Source organism: Thamnophis sirtalis, unplaced genomic scaffold (genome assembly GCF_051295495.1).
Source record: "Thamnophis sirtalis isolate CommonGarterSnake01/CBP01778 unplaced genomic scaffold, rThaSir2_p1.2 scaffold_2, whole genome shotgun sequence".
Lineage (NCBI taxonomy): Eukaryota > Metazoa > Chordata > Lepidosauria > Squamata > Natricidae > Thamnophis > Thamnophis sirtalis.
In genome coordinates this window covers 33739819-33757744 of record NW_028261382.1, presented here as the reverse complement: position 1 = coordinate 33757744, position 17926 = coordinate 33739819, and the positions used below count along the sequence as shown (strand labels likewise).

Sequence of the window (17926 nt, the reverse complement as noted above, 5' to 3'; positions counted from 1 at the left end):
TTGATTGGTTCTCACTGTCAGAAAATCCCTCCTTATTTCCAGGTTGAATCTCTCCTTGGTCAGTTTCCATCCATTATTCCTTGTCTGGCCTTCAGGGGCTTTGGAGAATAGCTTGCCCCCCTTCCTTCTCTCTGTGGCAGCCCCTCCCTCAAATATTGGAAGATGCTATCATGTCTCCTCTGCTCCTTCTCTTCACTAGACTAGCCATGCCCAGTTCCTGCAACCGTTCATCGTATGTTTTAGTCTCCAGTCCCCTAATCATTTTTGTTGCTCTTCTCTGCACTCTTTCTAGAGTCTCAATATCCTTTACAGATTAACAGAGTTGGAAGGTACCTTGTAGGTCATCTAGTCCAACCCCCTGCCCAAGCAGGAGACCTTACACCATTTCTGACAGATGGGCAGTCCAGCCTCTTCTTGAAAGCCTCCAGGGATGAAGCTCCCACAACTTCCGAAGGCAACGGCTGTTCCATGAGTTGATTGTTCTCACTGTCAGAAAATTCCTCCTTATTTCCAGGTTGAATCTCTCCTTGGGCCTTCGGGTGCCTTGGAAAACAGCTTGACCCCTTCCTCCTCCCTGGGGCAGCCCCTCAAATATCGGAAGCCTGCTGTCCTGTCTCCTTCTCTTCCCTAGACTAGCCGTGCCCAGTTCCTGCAACCGTTCCTGGCATGTTTTAGCCTCCCCTCTGAATCTCATCGGAGGGGCATCTCGGGGAAGGGGAGATGCCAGACCGAGGAGGACTCTCCCCAAAAGAAAGGGCTTGCAAGATGCACACGTTTTGATGGATCATCTCCACGTCCCAGCAGACTCCCCACATCCGAGCCCCACTCTTCTAGGAACTGCTAAGAAGGCCAAGAGTTCAATTTCCTCGCCTGTCGCGAGCTTGCAAACTCGCCGGGGCACGTTGGCGCCTGTGGTACAGCTTCCCATTTCTGTAGGGTCAGCAGGCTGGGAAGGGAGAAGGGTGGGTGGGTGTGGGGGAGGACCTCTCTCCGCCCCCCCCCTGCTTCGGCTCCTCTTGTTCTCTGGCCCATTGTGGCTCCCCCCCCCTTCTTTGCGTTGCAAAGTTTGGACAGCGTCCAGTTAAGTGGGCTGAGCAACAGCTCGAAGGAGGAGGGATGAGAGAGGAAGGAGGAGGAGGAGGAGAGAGCGCCAAAGGCAGTCCCTGGCTGTGCAACACGGACACACAACACACACATCTGCTCTTTTCCCCCGTAGCCTCCTCCGTCAGGGGTTGCCATAGAAACTGGAGTGACATAGAAGAAGGAGAAGAAGAAGGAGAAGAGCCTCCTGGGCCCAGGCGGAGGGAGAGAGCAGTTTATCTACCTCCGCCAACAACTTTCAGCACCCCTGGCGAAAGTTGCTGGGCCCAAGAGAAGGGATGGTGGGAAGGGGAGCCCGGCTGGATCCGTGGAGCTCAAGCTCTTAGGCTCTCTCGCACTACACCGCCCCCACCATGGTGGGGGTGGCAGGACAGCGAAGGCAGCCAGGGAGGTAAGGGCTGTTGCGCGGGGTGTGTGTGCTTTCCTTCCTTCCTTCCTTCCTTCCTTCCTTCCTTCTTTCTTTCTTTCTTTCTTTCTTTCTTTCTCTTTTTCCCCTCTTTTTCTTTCTCTCTTTCCCTTTCCCTTCCTTCCTTTCTTTTTTCCATTCTTGCTTTCTTTTTCCTTTTCTTTTTTCTCTTCTCCTTACTTTCTTCCCTCCTCCCTCTCCCTTTTTTTGTCTCATTTTCTTTCCTTTTCTCTTCTCTCCTCCTCCTCTCCTCTCGTCCCCTTTCTTTTCCTTCCTTCCTTCCTCCTTTCCTCTCCTCTTCTCCTCTCTTTCCCTCTTCCCTTCTCCTCTCCTTTCTTTTCATTTCCTTTTCCTTTCATTCTTCTTCCTCCCTCCCTCCTCCTCTCCCTTCCCCTCTCTTCTCTTCTCCTCTCCCCTCCTTTCCTTTCTTTTCCTTTTCCTTCCTTTCCTTTCTCCTCCTCTCCTCTTTCCCTCTCTTCTTCTCTCCTCTTCTCCCCTCTTCTCTCGTCCCCTTTCTTTTCCTTCCTTCCTCCTTTCCTCTCCTCTTCTCCTCTCTTCCCCTCTTCCCTTCTCCTCTCCTTTCTTTTCCTTTCCTTTTCCTTTCATTCTTCTCCTCTCCTTTCTTTTCCTTTCCTTTTCCTTTCATTCTTCTTCCTCCCTCCCTCCTCCTCTCCTCGCCTCTTCCCCTCTCTTCTCTTCTCTTCTCCTCTCCCCTCCTTTCCTTTCTTTTCCTTTTCCTTCCTTCCCTTCCTTCCTTCCTCCTCCTCTCCTCTTCCCCTCTCTTCTTCTCTCTTCTTCTCTTCCCTCCTCGCCTCCTTTTCACTCTCCAATTCCCTAACACTTTTTCCTTGGCTTTGTCCAATTCAGCAACTCACTCCTCTTCCGGGGACTTGAGGCCTGCCCACCCTTCCCTCCCTCCCTTCCCTTCCAAAGGCAAAGCTAGGAAAGGGGAATTTGGAAACCATGTTTTTGATCTCTCTGCCATGGGGCATGGTAGGGGGAGGCAGAGGGCATGGCCCAGGGTAGCCGGAAGGCTACACAGCTGCCTCTCTTTTGTTTCTGGCTTAGAGGAAGGAAGAGGGCTTGCTTGTCTCTTGGCTCAGTTCTATCCTGGAAGACGGACAGAGGATCTGGGGTTTGTTTGGTTTTGTTTTTAATTTTGAAACACCAAACCAGTGCCCTCCCTTCAGTAGTAGGCAGATATGCCTGATGAGAGAGAGACAGAGAGACAGAGGCAGACAGGCAAAGATAGAAAGGATAGATAGATAGATAGATAGATAGATAGATAGATAGATAGATAGATAGATAGATAGATAGATAGATAGATAGTTAGGTAGGTAGGTAGGTAGGTAGGTAGGTAGGTAGGTAGGTAGGTAGATAGATAGATAGATAGATAGATAGATAGATAGATAGATAGATAGATAGATAGATAGATAGATAAAGAGATAGACAGACAGACAAACATAGTGATTGGGATAGATAGATAGATAGATAGATAGATAGATAGATAGATAGATAGATAGATAGATATAGAGACAGAGAGAGACAGAGACAGAGAGAGAGACAGAGAGAGACAGACAGAAAGAAAGGATAGAAAGGATAGATAGATAGATAGATAGATAGATAGATGATAGATAGATGATAGATAGATAGATAGATAGATAGATAGATAGATAGATAGATAGATAGATAGATAGATAGATAGATATACAGAGAAAGAGGCAGACAGACAGAAAGATAGAGAGGATAGAAAGAGAGAGAGTGATGGAGACACAGAGAAACAGAGAGAGAGAGACAGAGAGAGAGACAGAGCGAGACAGACAGAAAGAAAGGATAGAAAGGATAGATGGATAGATAGATAGATAGATAGATAGATAGAAAGATAGATAGATAGATAGATAGATAGATAGATAGATAGATAGATAGATAGATAGATAGATAGACAGACAAACAGAGATAGAGACAGACAGGCAGACAGAAAGATAGAGAGGATAGATAGAGAGAGAGAGTGAGGGAGACACAGAGAAAGAGAGAGAGAGACAGAGAGAGGCAGGCAGGCAGGCAGAAAGACAGACAGAAAGACAAAAGATGGATGGATGGATGGGCGGGCAGGCAGAATGGATAGAGGTGATGAATGGATGGATGGACGGACAGACAGACCGATTCTCACATACATGAGAGAATGAGAGCAGAGCGCAATACCCCATGAAATTGACAAAGGCTGAAAACTCAGAAGAAAGAGGACAAAATAACACCCACTTTCCCAGTTACAGGATCCCACCCACCCACCCACAGATGGGGCTACTGCTCCCTTGTTGCCTTCCATCTAAGGGCAATCACTGCCCTGCCCATTTGGGGTTATGGGACAGGAGAGGCTGCGGCTGGGTTACGTCTTGCTGAGATGTGCAGGTTTTGTGATAACATTGTGCCATTCAATGAAGGCTCACCAGGGTTGGGAAATGGATGTCTGATTCATGAGGCCCAGATAAAGTTGTTGTTGTTGTTGTTGTTGTTGTTGTTGTTGTTGTTGTCGTCGTCATCATCATCATCATCATCATCATCATCATCACACACTGTTTTATCTTCTTGATCCAGTAGTGGAGTCATCCAAGGTCACAGGATGAAAAGCTTTCACAATTGTAGGCATGGAAGTTGTAATTGTTGTTAGTTGCAAAGTTGTGTCCGACCCATCACGACCCCATGGACAACGTTCAGGGCCGGATTTAGATGAAAAGAGGCCCTAGGCTATTCCACTTATGAGGCCCTTTCACCTCCCATTTTTAAGTTTGTAAATTACATGCGAGACAATAAAATACATCATTACTGTGATATATATCAATATATATCAATATATATAGCTGGCCTCCCGACGGAGGGCGGCTCTGCTCTGCGGCAAAGGCAGCGAGGCCAGCCGCCTTCCCTGCTGCGCTCAGCTGCCCGGCTCAGCCCCCTCGCCCTCACCTGCCTGGCCGCTGGTGGGCTCCGTGTCGACGGAGCAGCTACTGGGAGCGGCCGCGCCTCTCGCCCGACCGCCGGTGCCGGGAACGTGGGCGGGCTCCCCAACTGCCGCGGCGCTGGAACGATCTTAACCAATACATTTTTATGTTTGTTTATTAGTCATATGCGTAGAATTTCTCCTTATTTTCGGTTCAGTGTTTTAGTGTTCACTGTTTTTAGAATACTGTAATTTTAATTTTGCTTACAATTTGAATGTAGGCCCCTCTTGATCTTGAGGCCCTAGGCTGAAGCCTAGTTAGCCTATAGGAAAATCCGGCCCTGACAACGTTCCTCCAGGCCTTCCTGCCCTCTACCATCCTCTGGAGTCCATTTAAGCTCACGCCGGCTGCTTTGGTGACTCCATCCAGCCACCTCCTTCTCTGCCGCCCCCTTCTTCTTTTGCCCTCCATCTTTCCCAGCATTCACCTCTTCTCCAGCGAGTCCTTCCTTCTCATCAGGTGGCCAAAGTCTTTGAGTTTCCTCTTCAGGATCCAGCCTTCTAAAGAGCAGTCAGGGTTGATCTCCTCTAGGACTGACTGGTTGGATGGCCTTGCAGTCCAAGGGACTCAATGCAGGAGTCTTCTCCAGCACCAGAGTTCAAAGGCCTCCATTCTTTGGTGCTCAGCCTTCCTTATGGTCCAAACTTCACAGCCATCCATTATAACTATATAGAGTACATACTGTAGAAGAGCAACAAAGATGATTAGGGAGCTGAAAGCTAAAACATACAAGGAATGGTCGCAGGAATTGGACATGTCCAGTTTAATGAAAAGAAGGACTAGCAGGGACATGATAGCAGTCTTCCAAATATCTATGGGGGCTGCCACAAAGAAGAAGGGGTCAACCTGTTCCGTGACCCGTCAAAAGCGCGGAGGACAAAATCGCGCTCGACGAAAGCGCGCGTGTGACGTCATCACAGCGCGACGAAAAAAATTAAAAAATTAAATTAAATTAAAATTAAAGCAAGCCGATTCACATAAAGGTAAGGGTTAGGTTAAGGGTTAGGGTTAGGGTTAGGTTAAGGGTTAGGGTCAGGTTTAGAGCGTTAGCATTAGGTTTAGCGTTAGGTTAAGGGTTAGCATTAGGTTTTTCGTTACGTTAACGGTTAGGTTTAGGGTTAGATTTAGGGTTAGGTTAAGGGTTAGGTTTAGGGTTAGATTTAGGGTTAGGTTAAGGGTTAGGTTTAGGGTTAGGTTTAGGGTTAGGTTTGGGGGGGTTAGGGGAAGGTTTTAGCTTTATTTTTACATTTTTCGATCACAGCGCGATGTTTTCATCGCGCTGTGATGACGTCAAATGCGCGCTTTCATCGAGCGCGATTTTGTCCTCCGCGATTTTGTGGTGGAACCAACCTGTTCTCCAAAGCACCAGAAGAAGCAACAGATGGAAACTCATCAAGGAGAGAAACACTAAGGAGGAATTTCCTGAGCACGAGAACAATCAACCAGCGGGACAGAAGTTGCCTTCAGAAGTTGTGAATTCTCCAACACTGGAGGATTTAAGAAGAGATTGGACAACCATTTGTCTGGAATGGAATCGGGCCTCCTTCTCGCAGCTGAAAGTTCCTCCTTGGGAGAAGTTGATACCTTGGAAGAAGAAGAAAGAAGCAGGGAAAATCCAAGGGGAAGGGCACGCCTCCAAGCCCTTTCCCCAAAGTTGGGGGGCAGAGAAGCGCAGATGGGCATGGATCTCGTTAGCCCAACAAAGGCCTGAAGAGGCAAGCAGAAGGCAGGCAGATGCTGGGATTCTGCACCCTTCCAGAGGTTCTTTCCTAAGCAGGACTTAAGCCGGGGTGGGTGGGGGGAAGTGAGCAAGACCGGCGGGTGTGCAAAACAGGCGAGGGAACGTGGCACACGTGGGCCAGATCAAAGCTGGAGACCTGTGCCAGGGGGAGAGCAGGGACTTCAAAAGCAGAAAGCGAGGGGAAGGTGAGAAGAACAGGTGGGCCTTCTCTCTCCCCTTGCAAAGAAGGTTGTGATTGTCTCCAGCTCAGAGCACTTTTGTGTGTGTGTGAGAGAGAGAGAGAGAGAGTGTGTGACCTTGGCCAAACCCTCCTAGCCTGCCTTCTGCTATCGTCCCCGTTCTTTCTCTAATATGGTTTTTAAATATACAGTTCTCGCAGCTGTTAGCAATTAGCGACTGAAACCGCCCTGGGCCCCCCGGCAAGGAGAATTTTAACGCTGTTCTGCTTGGCTATCAGAAAGCGAGGGAGGAAATTGGACTCTTCTTCGCTTGCACCTTGCAAGCTCGGTTGGGACGGAAGCTCGGAGCAAGGTCCCGCACGCCCAGGAGACAGCGGAGGAATTCCATTGTGTTTTCGAAGCACCGAGGGGAAGGACGTGGAACGTTAATTTCCTCCAGGATATGATTTGCAGGAGCGGGGAGGGTGTCTCTTTGTGGCTTCCCTTCTTCGTTCTCTCTCGGATGAAAGGAAGTGTGGGGCAGTTTATCTAAAGCTTATCCAAGGGTGAGGAGGGGATCACATGTTTCTGTTAATGTGGGAGATAACCAGGCTGAGATTGAAAGAGAGGTCAAATGGCGACATCAGTCATGAGTTCCTTCATTGCCCACAAGAGACCTAAATCCAGCCAACCGTGAATTCCTTATCTCCCGCCAACTTGCTTTGACTGTTAGTAGTTCAGATTCAGGTAGAGACTCTAAGCTTACAATCAAGCTTTATACCCATTTGAACTGCCCATGAGTGCCTTCGCGTCCTCAAGAGACCTAAGTCCAGCCCGTCGTGAATTCCTTATCTCCCGCCAACTGACTTTGACTGTTAGTAGTTGAGATTCAGCTAGGGACCCTAAGCTTACAATAAATCTTTATACCCATTTGAACTGGCTGGATCTCCTGATTCTCCTGGCGCTTGACAGCTGATCTACAACATGGCCATCTAGTTCTAACCAGGTTCCTTCTCTCTTCCCTCAGAATCATGAATGGAAGTGACTGAGGACCCGTCAAACTGACCACCGGAAGATACCCACTCCAAGGTTACCTTCGCTAAGGATGTTCTGCTTATCTCTTCTGCTCCTGGCTGGATTTTCAACGTGTTCGGGGTCTGAAGTCAATCCAGGTATGAATTAGGTATAATCCAGGTATAACTAAACGGGAATATCTCTTCTTTCCCTTAAATGTCTCCCATTCCATTTCTACCCAGTCCATCAGTAACCGTTGTAAGTCTCCACAAAAATGGACATATCTTTTATGGGCTATTATTTCAAGTTGCCATTTCTTTTCGTTTTCCATTCAAGGTTTATTTATTTATTTTAAGACAAATTATACGTATTGTAGGAACAAAGCGTTGCCTGGATCTTTCCTTTTACATCCTCTCATTTACAGAGTCCGTTTTATATCATAGTTTCATTTTCACTTTGTGCCAAGTTATTCTCTTCCATTACTTTTTCATCTTTATGATTATTATTTTTCTTAATACTTAAACAATATCTTGCATTGCCCCTTCAAAGTTGCACCAAATTTCTCATTTTCTCCATTTGGTATATTTTGCTATGAACACCCTACCTCCTCTAATTCAATTTAAGCATAGAGAGCATTTCCCCCCCAATTTTTTTCTACAATTAACAATAGGCTATCGTTTCTTTATTTCTTAATTGGTTACGTCACAATAACAATCTTACTACTCTTCTCTTTAGTCTACTAATGTAACTCTTTCCCCCTTTCTTCCTCTTTTAACCATTTTCTCGCGGGCTCTCAAAAATTCCAGTTTTAATTCTTTCCCTTCTTCTTCCCCTTTCCCCTAACTTCTTTTTCTTTTTGCTGTTTTTGTGGTTGTTGTATCTTTTTGAGCCGAGGTGGCGCAGTGGTTAGAGTGCAGTACTGCAGCCACTTCAGCTGACTGCTAGGTGCAGTTCAGCGGCTCAAATCTTACCGGCTCAAGGTTGACTCAGCCTTCCATCCTTCTGAGGTGGGTAAAATGAGGACCCAGACTGTGGGGGCGATATGCTGACTCTGTAAACCGCTTAGAGAGGGCTGAAAGCCCTATGAAGCGGTATATAAGTCTAACTGCTATTGCTATTGCTATTTTCTTCAGTGTATTTACTTTTATTATTTTAGTAACTTTCCCCAGGGTTTTCCATGTTCTCCTTCTTTCCTTACTATTTTGTGGTTTCCTTTTTGGGAGCTCTCCCCTTTATCTATTTTTCCCTTGTAAATCCCAGTGAAATCTTCACTGTAAATCCCAGTGAAATCTTCTATCTGCTTTTTATTTTCAATACTTCCTTTTCCCACCTTATCTTCTTGTACCTTATTTATCTCCACTTTTACTCCCTCCTACTTCTTGTTCTGTATGTCCCCTTTGATTTCCCAGCTTTTCTTGTTAGCAGATTTTTTAAATTATTTTTTCCCTTCTACAACACCTTACAGTCATTACATCAACATTGTTATGTCATCATACCTGTACATGTATATAATATTTCGCTTCTATATTTACACACCTTTATACACAGTTCAATATATATTTATATATATATTGTTTTTTGGCTTAATTAATTTTATTCTTGTTTTGCAGCCATTTGTACCAATTGCTCCAAATTTCATAATATTCCGACTCTTCTTTATCTTTTCATTTCAGTGTTAATTTGTCCATCTCTGCACAATCCAAAGTTTTTTTTTTAATCACTAATTCGTCCGAGGGGGTATTATTTTGTTTCCAACATTGGGCAAATGCTATTCTAGCTGTAGTTAGCAGATGTGTTAATATGTACTTAATTTTCTTTGTATATTTCCCTTTGATTATTCCCAGCAGAAAGATTTCGGGTTTGTATTTTATCTGTTCTCCTGTAATTTCTTGCACCCATTACCAATTTTTTGTCCAATATTTTTGTGTTTCCGGGCAGGTCCACCATATGTGATAATAATAAGTCCCTTGTACTTTTTTACACTTCCAGCAGGTTGGCTTCATGTTTGGATTTCCCAGCTTTCCTTTACCAATTAACATTTTACACGTGCTTTTCAGCAACACAAATAGTTTATCATACATCCAAATCTCCATTATACAATTTTAACTATTTCACTATTTTAACAGATTTTTAAATTTTGGGGTTCTGCCACATTGAATTGCAAATTTAGGGTCCCAAGATGTCATTTCTCGGCAGTGTTGATGATGCAAGTCTCAGCCACTTGTCCCGCGATTTAGGAAACGTAAAAGAGACACCGGAATCCAGAGGTTAACACCCAGCCAATCCATCATGTGTGTTTCTTAAATCCGATTTCTTGCCTCCAGATGGGAATAGATAAATATTTTCCCCTTCCTTCTGCTCGGGGGATGTAAATATAGAAAAAGGACAACAAGAGCCGTATTTGTTGTCCATGAAGAGCCAAGATAGAAAATAGCTCCTTATTCTGAGCTATCTTTGGGCTCTTTCGTCTGTTCATTTCAGAAGATATTTGGTATTTGGTATTTATTAATATTTGTATGCCGCCCTTTTCCCTGGGGGGACTCAGGGCGGCTCACAATTCAGAAGGAGGGGGAGACAAACCAAGTTACATAGAGGACAGTACTTCGTTAAAAAACACAACATTCATACTATTCGGGTACGGTGAGGTCTTTAGCCCCAGGCCTGTTGGGACAGCCAGGTTTTAAGGGCTATGCGGAAGGCCTGGAGGGTGGTGAGGGTACGAATCTCCACGGGGAGTTCGTTCCATAGGGTCGGAGCTGCCACAGAGAAGGCTCTCCTCCGCGTGGTTGCCAGTCGACATTGACTGGCTGATGGAACTCGGAGGAGGCCTAATCTGTGGGATCTAATTGGTCGAGTGGAGGTAATTGGCAGTAGGCCAATATGTTATTTCCTAGTAGATAATCCAGAAAAGTCAGTTTCACCAAAGCGTATCCGGTCAGTTTCCCAAACGCCAAGAGAGAAAGCTTCTAGGTTTATCTTCCTCTGCTTTTCTAGAGAATGCATATTATCCCCAAACAGCCTCCTGCCTCTTGTCAAGACAGGATTACATCGTAATATATTCTACTTGACAAGAAGCCCAACACTGACATGACCTGAAACACCATTAAAAGGACATGTGCAAACTTGTGTTATCTGAGGCAGTCCTCGTGTGATAAGACAGGATTAGCAAATGGGTTGACAGAGTATTTGACTACGTTGTTATTTCAATCCTGTAGTGCTGTGATGGCAAACCTATGGCAGATGTGCCACAGGTGGCACACTGAGCCCTCTCTGCTGGCATGCAAGGCATTGCACGCAGCTCCACAGCGAATGCATGCATGCCTCCCGCCAGCCTGCTGATTTTCAGGTCTCTGCCACACATATGAGAGATGCGTGCGCATGCAGAGGGGGACGCAGGGGCAGCATTTCCCCCCCCCCCCCCACAACTCATTTTTGGTCCCAGGAGGCTTCAGGGAGTCCTGGAGTCTGGGGAAGGCTCTGATGAGGGCTCTGTGTCGGAGGGCAGAGAGCCGTATGCCAGCTATCAGCTGCCTTTGGAGTCAGACATCAGTGAGGCAGATGAACGGCTGGGGCCTGTTCCCAGTGTGCACATGCGCAGAGTTGCCAGACGAAGGGAACCACTAAGGAACAGGGGTCGACTTGGGAGTAAGGCCACAGGTGGACGATGAATGGCCCCTCCCAGAGGAAATAAAAGAGGAGCGAGAGGGGAGGGGAGTTTGCAGGAGACAATTAGTTCGCTTCATTGGTTCGTGACTCTCCGAGACTCCTTGCCAAGTTTTGCAGATATGGGTCTGGCAGCTCTCCAAGCCAGAGAAGGTCTGTGACCGTAAATCCTCCCTCGAAAGACTTTGCTGGATGGGGATGAGCAGAATTCACAGTCAATTAATAAAAGGGGTTTTTGTCGGGACAAGGAGTTTGCTTCATGTCCTTGGGAAGCTCGGTCAGAACAGGCAGGGAATGGTGTATTTTTCACGAGAGTTTTAAAAGGCTTTGATGATGTTTTTGTTTTCTCACTGCAAAACTTGTGCCCTTTCCCCCCCTTTCCTCTTTCCCAGCAATATGCCGGTATCCTCTGGGGATGTACGAAGGGTCGATCAGAGACGAGGACATTACTGCTTCCAGCCAGTGGTATGACTCAACTGGACCACAGTATGCCCGGTGGGTGGAATTTCTTCCAAAGTTGGCCTTGGTACAATACTTTGAGTCATCACCCCCCACCCCCCACCCCGCTTTTGGGCAATGTACACAAGCCACCCAACCAAGGGAGAGGCAGAAGGAATGGCCTTGAGGGAGAGAGAGAAGAGCAGCAACCAAGACATGGTCAGATAAAAGAGGCCATTCCCCAGAGCAAGACAGGCCATTCCCCATTTCTCACACAGATAAAGGGAAGGAGGGGGAAGCTCATGCAGGCTTGTGCAACTCCATTACTAAAGCTTTACAACAAAGTAGTAGATATTCTCGGTCATCCAGGTCATGGTTGTCCCAAAGGTTGCTTTTTCAAAAGGCAAACAGACTTCGTTTTTTTCCCTTGAGGAGATTTCGCTTCTCATCCACGGAAGCTTCTCCAGTTCTGACTGAATGGTGTGGAACGGAAGGATTCAGTCAGAAGTGAAGAAGCTTCTTGGATGAGAAGTGAAACCTCTTCAGGGAAAAAAAACCAAAGAAAACCCAGGTCCCTCTTGAAAAAGCACCTTTGGGACCACCATGGATGACCGAGAATCTCCACAGACATTTGGTTGAGTGGGTCTTTTGTCACGACTGATGATTGGGGACATTCTGGTGAGCCAAGAAACCAAGTTCTTATTCAAGAACCTGTAGCATAATACAGCAGTGGTGGGATTCAGCCGGTTCGCACCTATTCGGGAGAACCGGTTGGTAACTTTCCAGGCAGTTCGGAGAACCGGTTGTTGGAAGAAATCTCCTTTTGTTTTTCTCCAATTTACAGGGTTAATCCTATAAGAAAGGCAGGAAGGAATATTCTGGTGTTGTTTCTAGCCTCATCTTTATTGCCCTGCTTACAGAAACGGCCTCTCCGGTTAACCCTGATTACATTGTAAGAGCTAAGGCGAGGCACCCATCGACGGGAGTGACGTTGAGTTGGCCACACCCACCCAGTCACGTGACCACTGAGCCCCGCCTATCCAGCTTGCCATTAGGGCAGAGAACCGGTTGTTAAATTATTTGAATCCCATCACTGCTATACACCCTGAATTCCTCAGACTTTTTGAGAAAGGGGCATAGCATGATTTTGAAGAATCTTCAGTAGTGTCTAAATGGAGATTCTCGATCATCCAGATCATGGTTGTCCCAAAGATAGCAGTAAAAGATGCTTTTTCAAAAGGCAACTAGACTTTCTAGTTTTTCCTTGAAGATATTTTGCTTCTCATCCAAGAAGTTGAAGAACTAAAGAAGCTTTTTTTTTGAAGAGAAGGGAAACATCTTCAAGGAAGAGCCGAGGTGGCGCAATGGTTACAGTGCAGCACTGCAGGCTACTTCAGCTAACTGCAGTTCTGAAGTTCAGCTGTTCAAATCTCACCGGCTCAAAGGTTGACTCAGCCTTCCATCCTTCCGAGGTGGGTAAAATGAGGCCCCAGACTGTGGGAGCGATGTGCTGACTCTGTAAACCGCTTAGAGAGTGCTGAAACCCCTATGAAGCGGTATATAAGTCTAACTGCTATTGCTATTGCTAACTGCTAAAAACAAAGCCCAGTTGCCTTTTGAAAAAGCACCTTCAGGGACATATTGGCCTACACTTGATCCATAGTCTGGTCCAACTAAGGCTAAGCATGAAAGATATCACAAACCAGATCAAGCCAGGTCAATATTCCCGAGTTAATGGGTGGGGTGAACCTTGCCAACTTGGTTCAATGCATCGCGTCAACCCAGAAAAAAGGTCAATTAATTACAATATATAACAGCAACCATGAAGCTAGTGTCATGTTTCCGAAAGATGCCCGTGACAACTCCATAACAAATATGGAAATGCTTTACGAGTTGACAGCTACCGTATTTTTTGGAGTATAAGACGCACCTTTTTCCCCTCTAAAAAGAGGGTGAAAATCTGAGTGCGTCTTATACACTGAATACAGCATTTTTGGCCTCCTGAAATCCCGCCCCCTTTGCAAAAACGGCCGTGCATAGCCTAGAGTACTCCTGGGAGCTGGGGAGGATAGAAATGAGAGAAAAATGGGCTAAAGGCTATGCATGTCCTTTTTTTTGACAAAAAAACCAGACCTGTTTTCGCGAAAAATGGGCCATTTTGGGGAGGTCTGCAGAGTGTAAAAACTTTTTTTTTAATTTGCCTCTTCAAAATCTTGGTGCGTCTTAAACTCCAGTCCATCTTATACTCCGAAAAATATGGCAGTTCTTGCTCCACAGGGTTCCCGAATTCAAGTTACCGCAAAGATGCTTTTCCGAAAGGCAACTGGACTTCCTTGTTTTTTTTAAATCTTTGAAAACATTTCATTTCTCATCCAAGAAACTTCTTCAGTTCTGAAGAAAAACCAAGGAAGTCCAATTGACCTTTGGAAAAGCATCTTGGGGACAACCATGACCTGGATGATGGAGAACCTCCATCATCATTCTTCTAAAGTGGCTAACCTGGTCTTTGGAGTTATGGGTCCTACTGTCTGCCTCCATCTCTTTCTGCCCCCAACGTGTGCTCAGATTGCTCCGAGAAGAGGGCGATGGAGCTTGGTGTCCAGCGGGACTCTTGCAACCAGAAGACGTGCAGTTTCTTCAGATTGACCTTCACAAACTCTACTTCATCACCCTGGTGGGGACACAAGGGCGCCACGCCCGGGCCACCGGGAAGGAGTTTGCCCGGGCCTATCGGATCAATTACAGTCGTAACGGCGAACGGTGGCTGTCCTGGAAGGATCGACAGAACAGGCAGGTAAGTGAGATACAGAGGAGCTGCAAAGAGAAATTGAGCTCTGAAGATATGTTTTACCAAAAGCTGTTAGACCTCATTTTCAAGAAAAAGAGGCTGTGTGTGGAATATAGCTTAATTTATTACTCATCCAGATGAGTTCCAAACTTGCTTAACTCCTGCCCACAAGTCAGAAGTGGTATTCAGCCGGTTCTGACTGGTTCTGGGGAACTGGTAGCGGAAATTTTGAGTAGTTCGGAGAACTGACAAATACCAACTCTGGCTGGCCGTGCCCCCATCTATTTGCTGCTTCCCGAATCCCAGCTGATCGGCTTGGTCTTCTTTTGTTGCCCTGCACAGGAGAACGGAGCTGGAAAGCAGGTTAGTGGGGTGGGAAGGGAATGGGGATTTTACAGTATCCTTCCCCTGCCATGCCCACCAAGCAATGCCATGGCCACAGAACCGGTAGTACAAAACTTTGAATCCCATCACTGCCACAACTCCTTTGCTGCTTTTCTTTAGCATTATTCTCTACAGTTTGTAAAGGACCAGCCCCTCAGAGGTGAAATCTACCAGGTTCTGGAGAATCGATAGTAGAAATTTTGAGTAGTTTGGAGAACCGGCAAATGTCCATTCCCTCCCCACTCTGCCTGGCCCCAGAGTGGGGAGGGAATGGACATTTTGTAGTAACCTTCCCCTGCCACACCTGATATGCCCACCAAGCATTGCCCACAGAACCGGTAGTAAAAAAAATTGAATTTCACCACTGCAGCTCTCGGGTCAGACCTAGTAGCTGTTATGAATGTCCATTGCATAAGCAGACAGGAAAACAGAAAACAAGTAGAGTGAGGAAGGATACTGCAAAATCCCCATTCCCTCCCCACTCCAGGGGAAGGATACTGCAAAATCCCCATTCCCAGCCCATTCCAGGGGAAGGATACTGCAAAATCTCCATTTCCTCCTGATTAGCCGAGACTTGGGAGGCAGAGAATAGATGGGGGCGGGGCCAGCCAGAGGTGGCATTTGCCGGTTCTCTGAGCTACTCAAAATTTCTGCTACCAGTTCTCTGAACTACTCAAAATTTCTACTACCGGTTCTCCAGAACCTGTCAGAACCTGCTGGATTTCACCCCTGGTTTATGTCTTAGCCTTAGTTAATAGCGTACTTGGCATCAGGGATGGACAAAATCATGCTGGTGATAGGAATGTCGTCAAACGTCTAAGGTAGACTCCAAAAGAATCTCTTGCATCTTAAAATGTACTTAAGGACCTCCCCCCATTCATTCATTCATTGCTTGAGACCTTCGCAGTAGCCTTCTCCAACCTCCCCAGATGTTTCCAGCTGGGCTGCCTCAACCAGGTAGACTCAAAGCTACCCATCTGTGGGCTTCTCCTTCTCAAGACTCACAATTCTCCAGGTCCAGTGCCTCTAAGATGGCCAAATCCCTTCCAGGTGATCCAAGGCAACACAGATACCTACGAGGTTGTGTTGAAAGATCTTCGCCCGCCCATCATCGCTCGCTACATCCGTGTGATCCCGGTGACGGAGCAGCCCATGACGGTCTGCATGAGAGTAGAACTCTACGGTTGTGTCTGGTCTGGTAAGGACTTACATGTTGATAGAGATTCTCAATCATCCAGGTCCTGCTTGTCCCAAAAGCAACAGGATTTTCTTAGGTTCCAGCACCCCCTTGAAAACATTCTTCAGAACTGAAGAAGCTTGGATGAGCAGGTCCAAGAAGGTTCCATAGCCATTTGCGCTCTTGATTCGGGTGAGGTTGAAAACTGGCCTCAACATCCTGTGTTTGCTCTTAGGAGACTGCAAGGAGGCCTTCTAGCTTCAAAATGGGGGGCGCCTCCTCCCCGTGGCCTGTTTTTGCTCCCGGGGTGGGGGTTCAGGAGGCCAAGTGCTGCCTGTCACACACCCCTGGCCACACCCACCATGGCCACGCCCACACACCCAGTTATTAGGACAGAGAACCAGTTGTTATTTGAATCCCACCACTGCATGTAGGCAGAGATGGTACACCGGTTCGCGAGAATGGGTAGTGGTGGTGGCGCAAGGCTCCGCCCACCCACCTGAACGTCACCACGGACCTTCTGTGCATGCGCAGACGTGCGCACTCCCGCCACCGAACTGGTAGTGAAGAAAAGAGGATACCGTTACTGCGGATTGTGTCCTTCTTCTGATGCTCAATAATCTCCTTTCCTAGATGGCCTGGAGTCCTACAGCATGCCCGAGGGGGAAACCATGGTGGACTCTGGCAATCCTCTTGTTTATCTAAACGACTCGATCTACGATGGTCACCAGGAACGAAAGTAAGAGGGAGCCAAGTTCAATGTCTTCCTTGCCTCCCCATTTATTGCTCTCGTTAATGTAATAATGCAATACATTTTTCAAATGTCCCCTTCCCGCGGGCTAGCTTATCTTTGTACCAAAACCAAAACAGTCCCACAGTCAAGGCTATCTCATCCGTTGCAACAGATACTTTTGTGGATCCACAAAACTGCCGCTTAAGGGATGCTAATGTCCCTTTTCACCCACTTCGTTTTAAGAAAGATTATAAACCACCTTGCAGAAGGACATCAAGGTCCATTTTACCGATAGAGGGGAATATTTGTAGCTCAGGGTTGAATTGTGAAGTCCTTGTTGCTCTCTGAGCGTGGTGGTTTTCTTGCAGATGTTTCATTACTCAACTAGGTAATGTTAACAGAGGTAGAAAGGAGGAGGAGGAGGAGGAGGAGGAGGAGGAGGAGGAGGAGGAGGAGGAGGAGGAGGAGGAGGGATATGACTGTGGAGTCCTTGGTGCTCTCTGAGCTTGGTGGTTTTCTTGCAGATGTTTCATGACCCAACTAGGTAACGTTATCCCCCATCTCTCACTTTTCTACCTACTTTGCAGATTCAGAAAAGGTTTCTTAATCCTCCATTTTCAGTAGTGCGCAAAGTGCACATTGAGCACGCATGCGCATGAAGTGAACTGGTAGCAAAGCGAACCATTAGCAGACTTCAGAGAATTTCACCTCTGATTAACATTGATTATCCATTTCTGAACCCAGAGCTACCTTTTAGGTAGAACATCAATCCCTATCCCGAGAGGGAAGTGGACAAAACCATAAGGTCCCAACGTAGTATATCTATCGTCTAGATAGCACCTCCAAAACTTCTTCTGACTGGGTAATGCTCTCCTGCCAGGCTCCTCCATGGTGGGCTGGGCCAGCTGACAGACGGTGTTCTGGGACTGGATGATTTCACCAAGAGCCACCAATACCGGGCGTGGCCAGGCTACGATTACATCGGCTGGAGGAACGACAGCTTCCGCAACGGTGTGGTGGAGATGGAGTTCCAGTTTGACCATCAGAGGAACTTCACCTCCATGAAGGTAGAATCTTCTCCTGGTGAAACATTTTTGATGCCTGTCTTCTTCGAAAGGTTAGGTTAACCCTAGGTTAACGTTTAGAGTGAACAAGTAAAAAAAATTCTTATGAATGATGTGTACTAATGATGTGTACTAATATCTCAATTATACAGGTTGGACAATTACTATATAGTTAGCCTGATAGGATAATAATATGGATATGGATATGAAGAAGTGGAATATTTAGAGTTTAAATGAGGATACTATTAAATGTGTATAAAAAT

The 17926-nt window shown here is 46.5% G+C and overlaps 1 protein-coding gene across 2 annotated transcripts in view; it reads left to right on the top strand.

Annotated features, from left to right (window-relative positions):
* The first annotated feature begins 1262 nt into the window (after positions 1 to 1262).
* LOC106556703 (discoidin domain-containing receptor 2-like) overlaps positions 1263 to 17926 on the top strand; it is a 33536-nt gene continuing 16872 nt past the window's right edge. The window contains exons 1-7 of one of the 2 annotated variants that reach the window (XM_087704705.1): positions 1263 to 1492; positions 7430 to 7574; positions 11472 to 11574; positions 14083 to 14311; positions 15740 to 15887; positions 16500 to 16605; positions 17480 to 17666. In XM_087704705.1, the coding sequence (XP_087560831.1) occupies positions 7508 to 7574; positions 11472 to 11574; positions 14083 to 14311; positions 15740 to 15887; positions 16500 to 16605; positions 17480 to 17666 (840 nt within the window). In that variant the 5' untranslated portion in view covers positions 1263 to 1492; positions 7430 to 7507. Of the gene's footprint in view, positions 1493 to 6877; positions 7575 to 11471; positions 11575 to 14082; positions 14312 to 15739; positions 15888 to 16499; positions 16606 to 17479; positions 17667 to 17926 lie in introns of those variants that run through there. The other variant, XM_087704706.1, reaches the window with a different exon arrangement.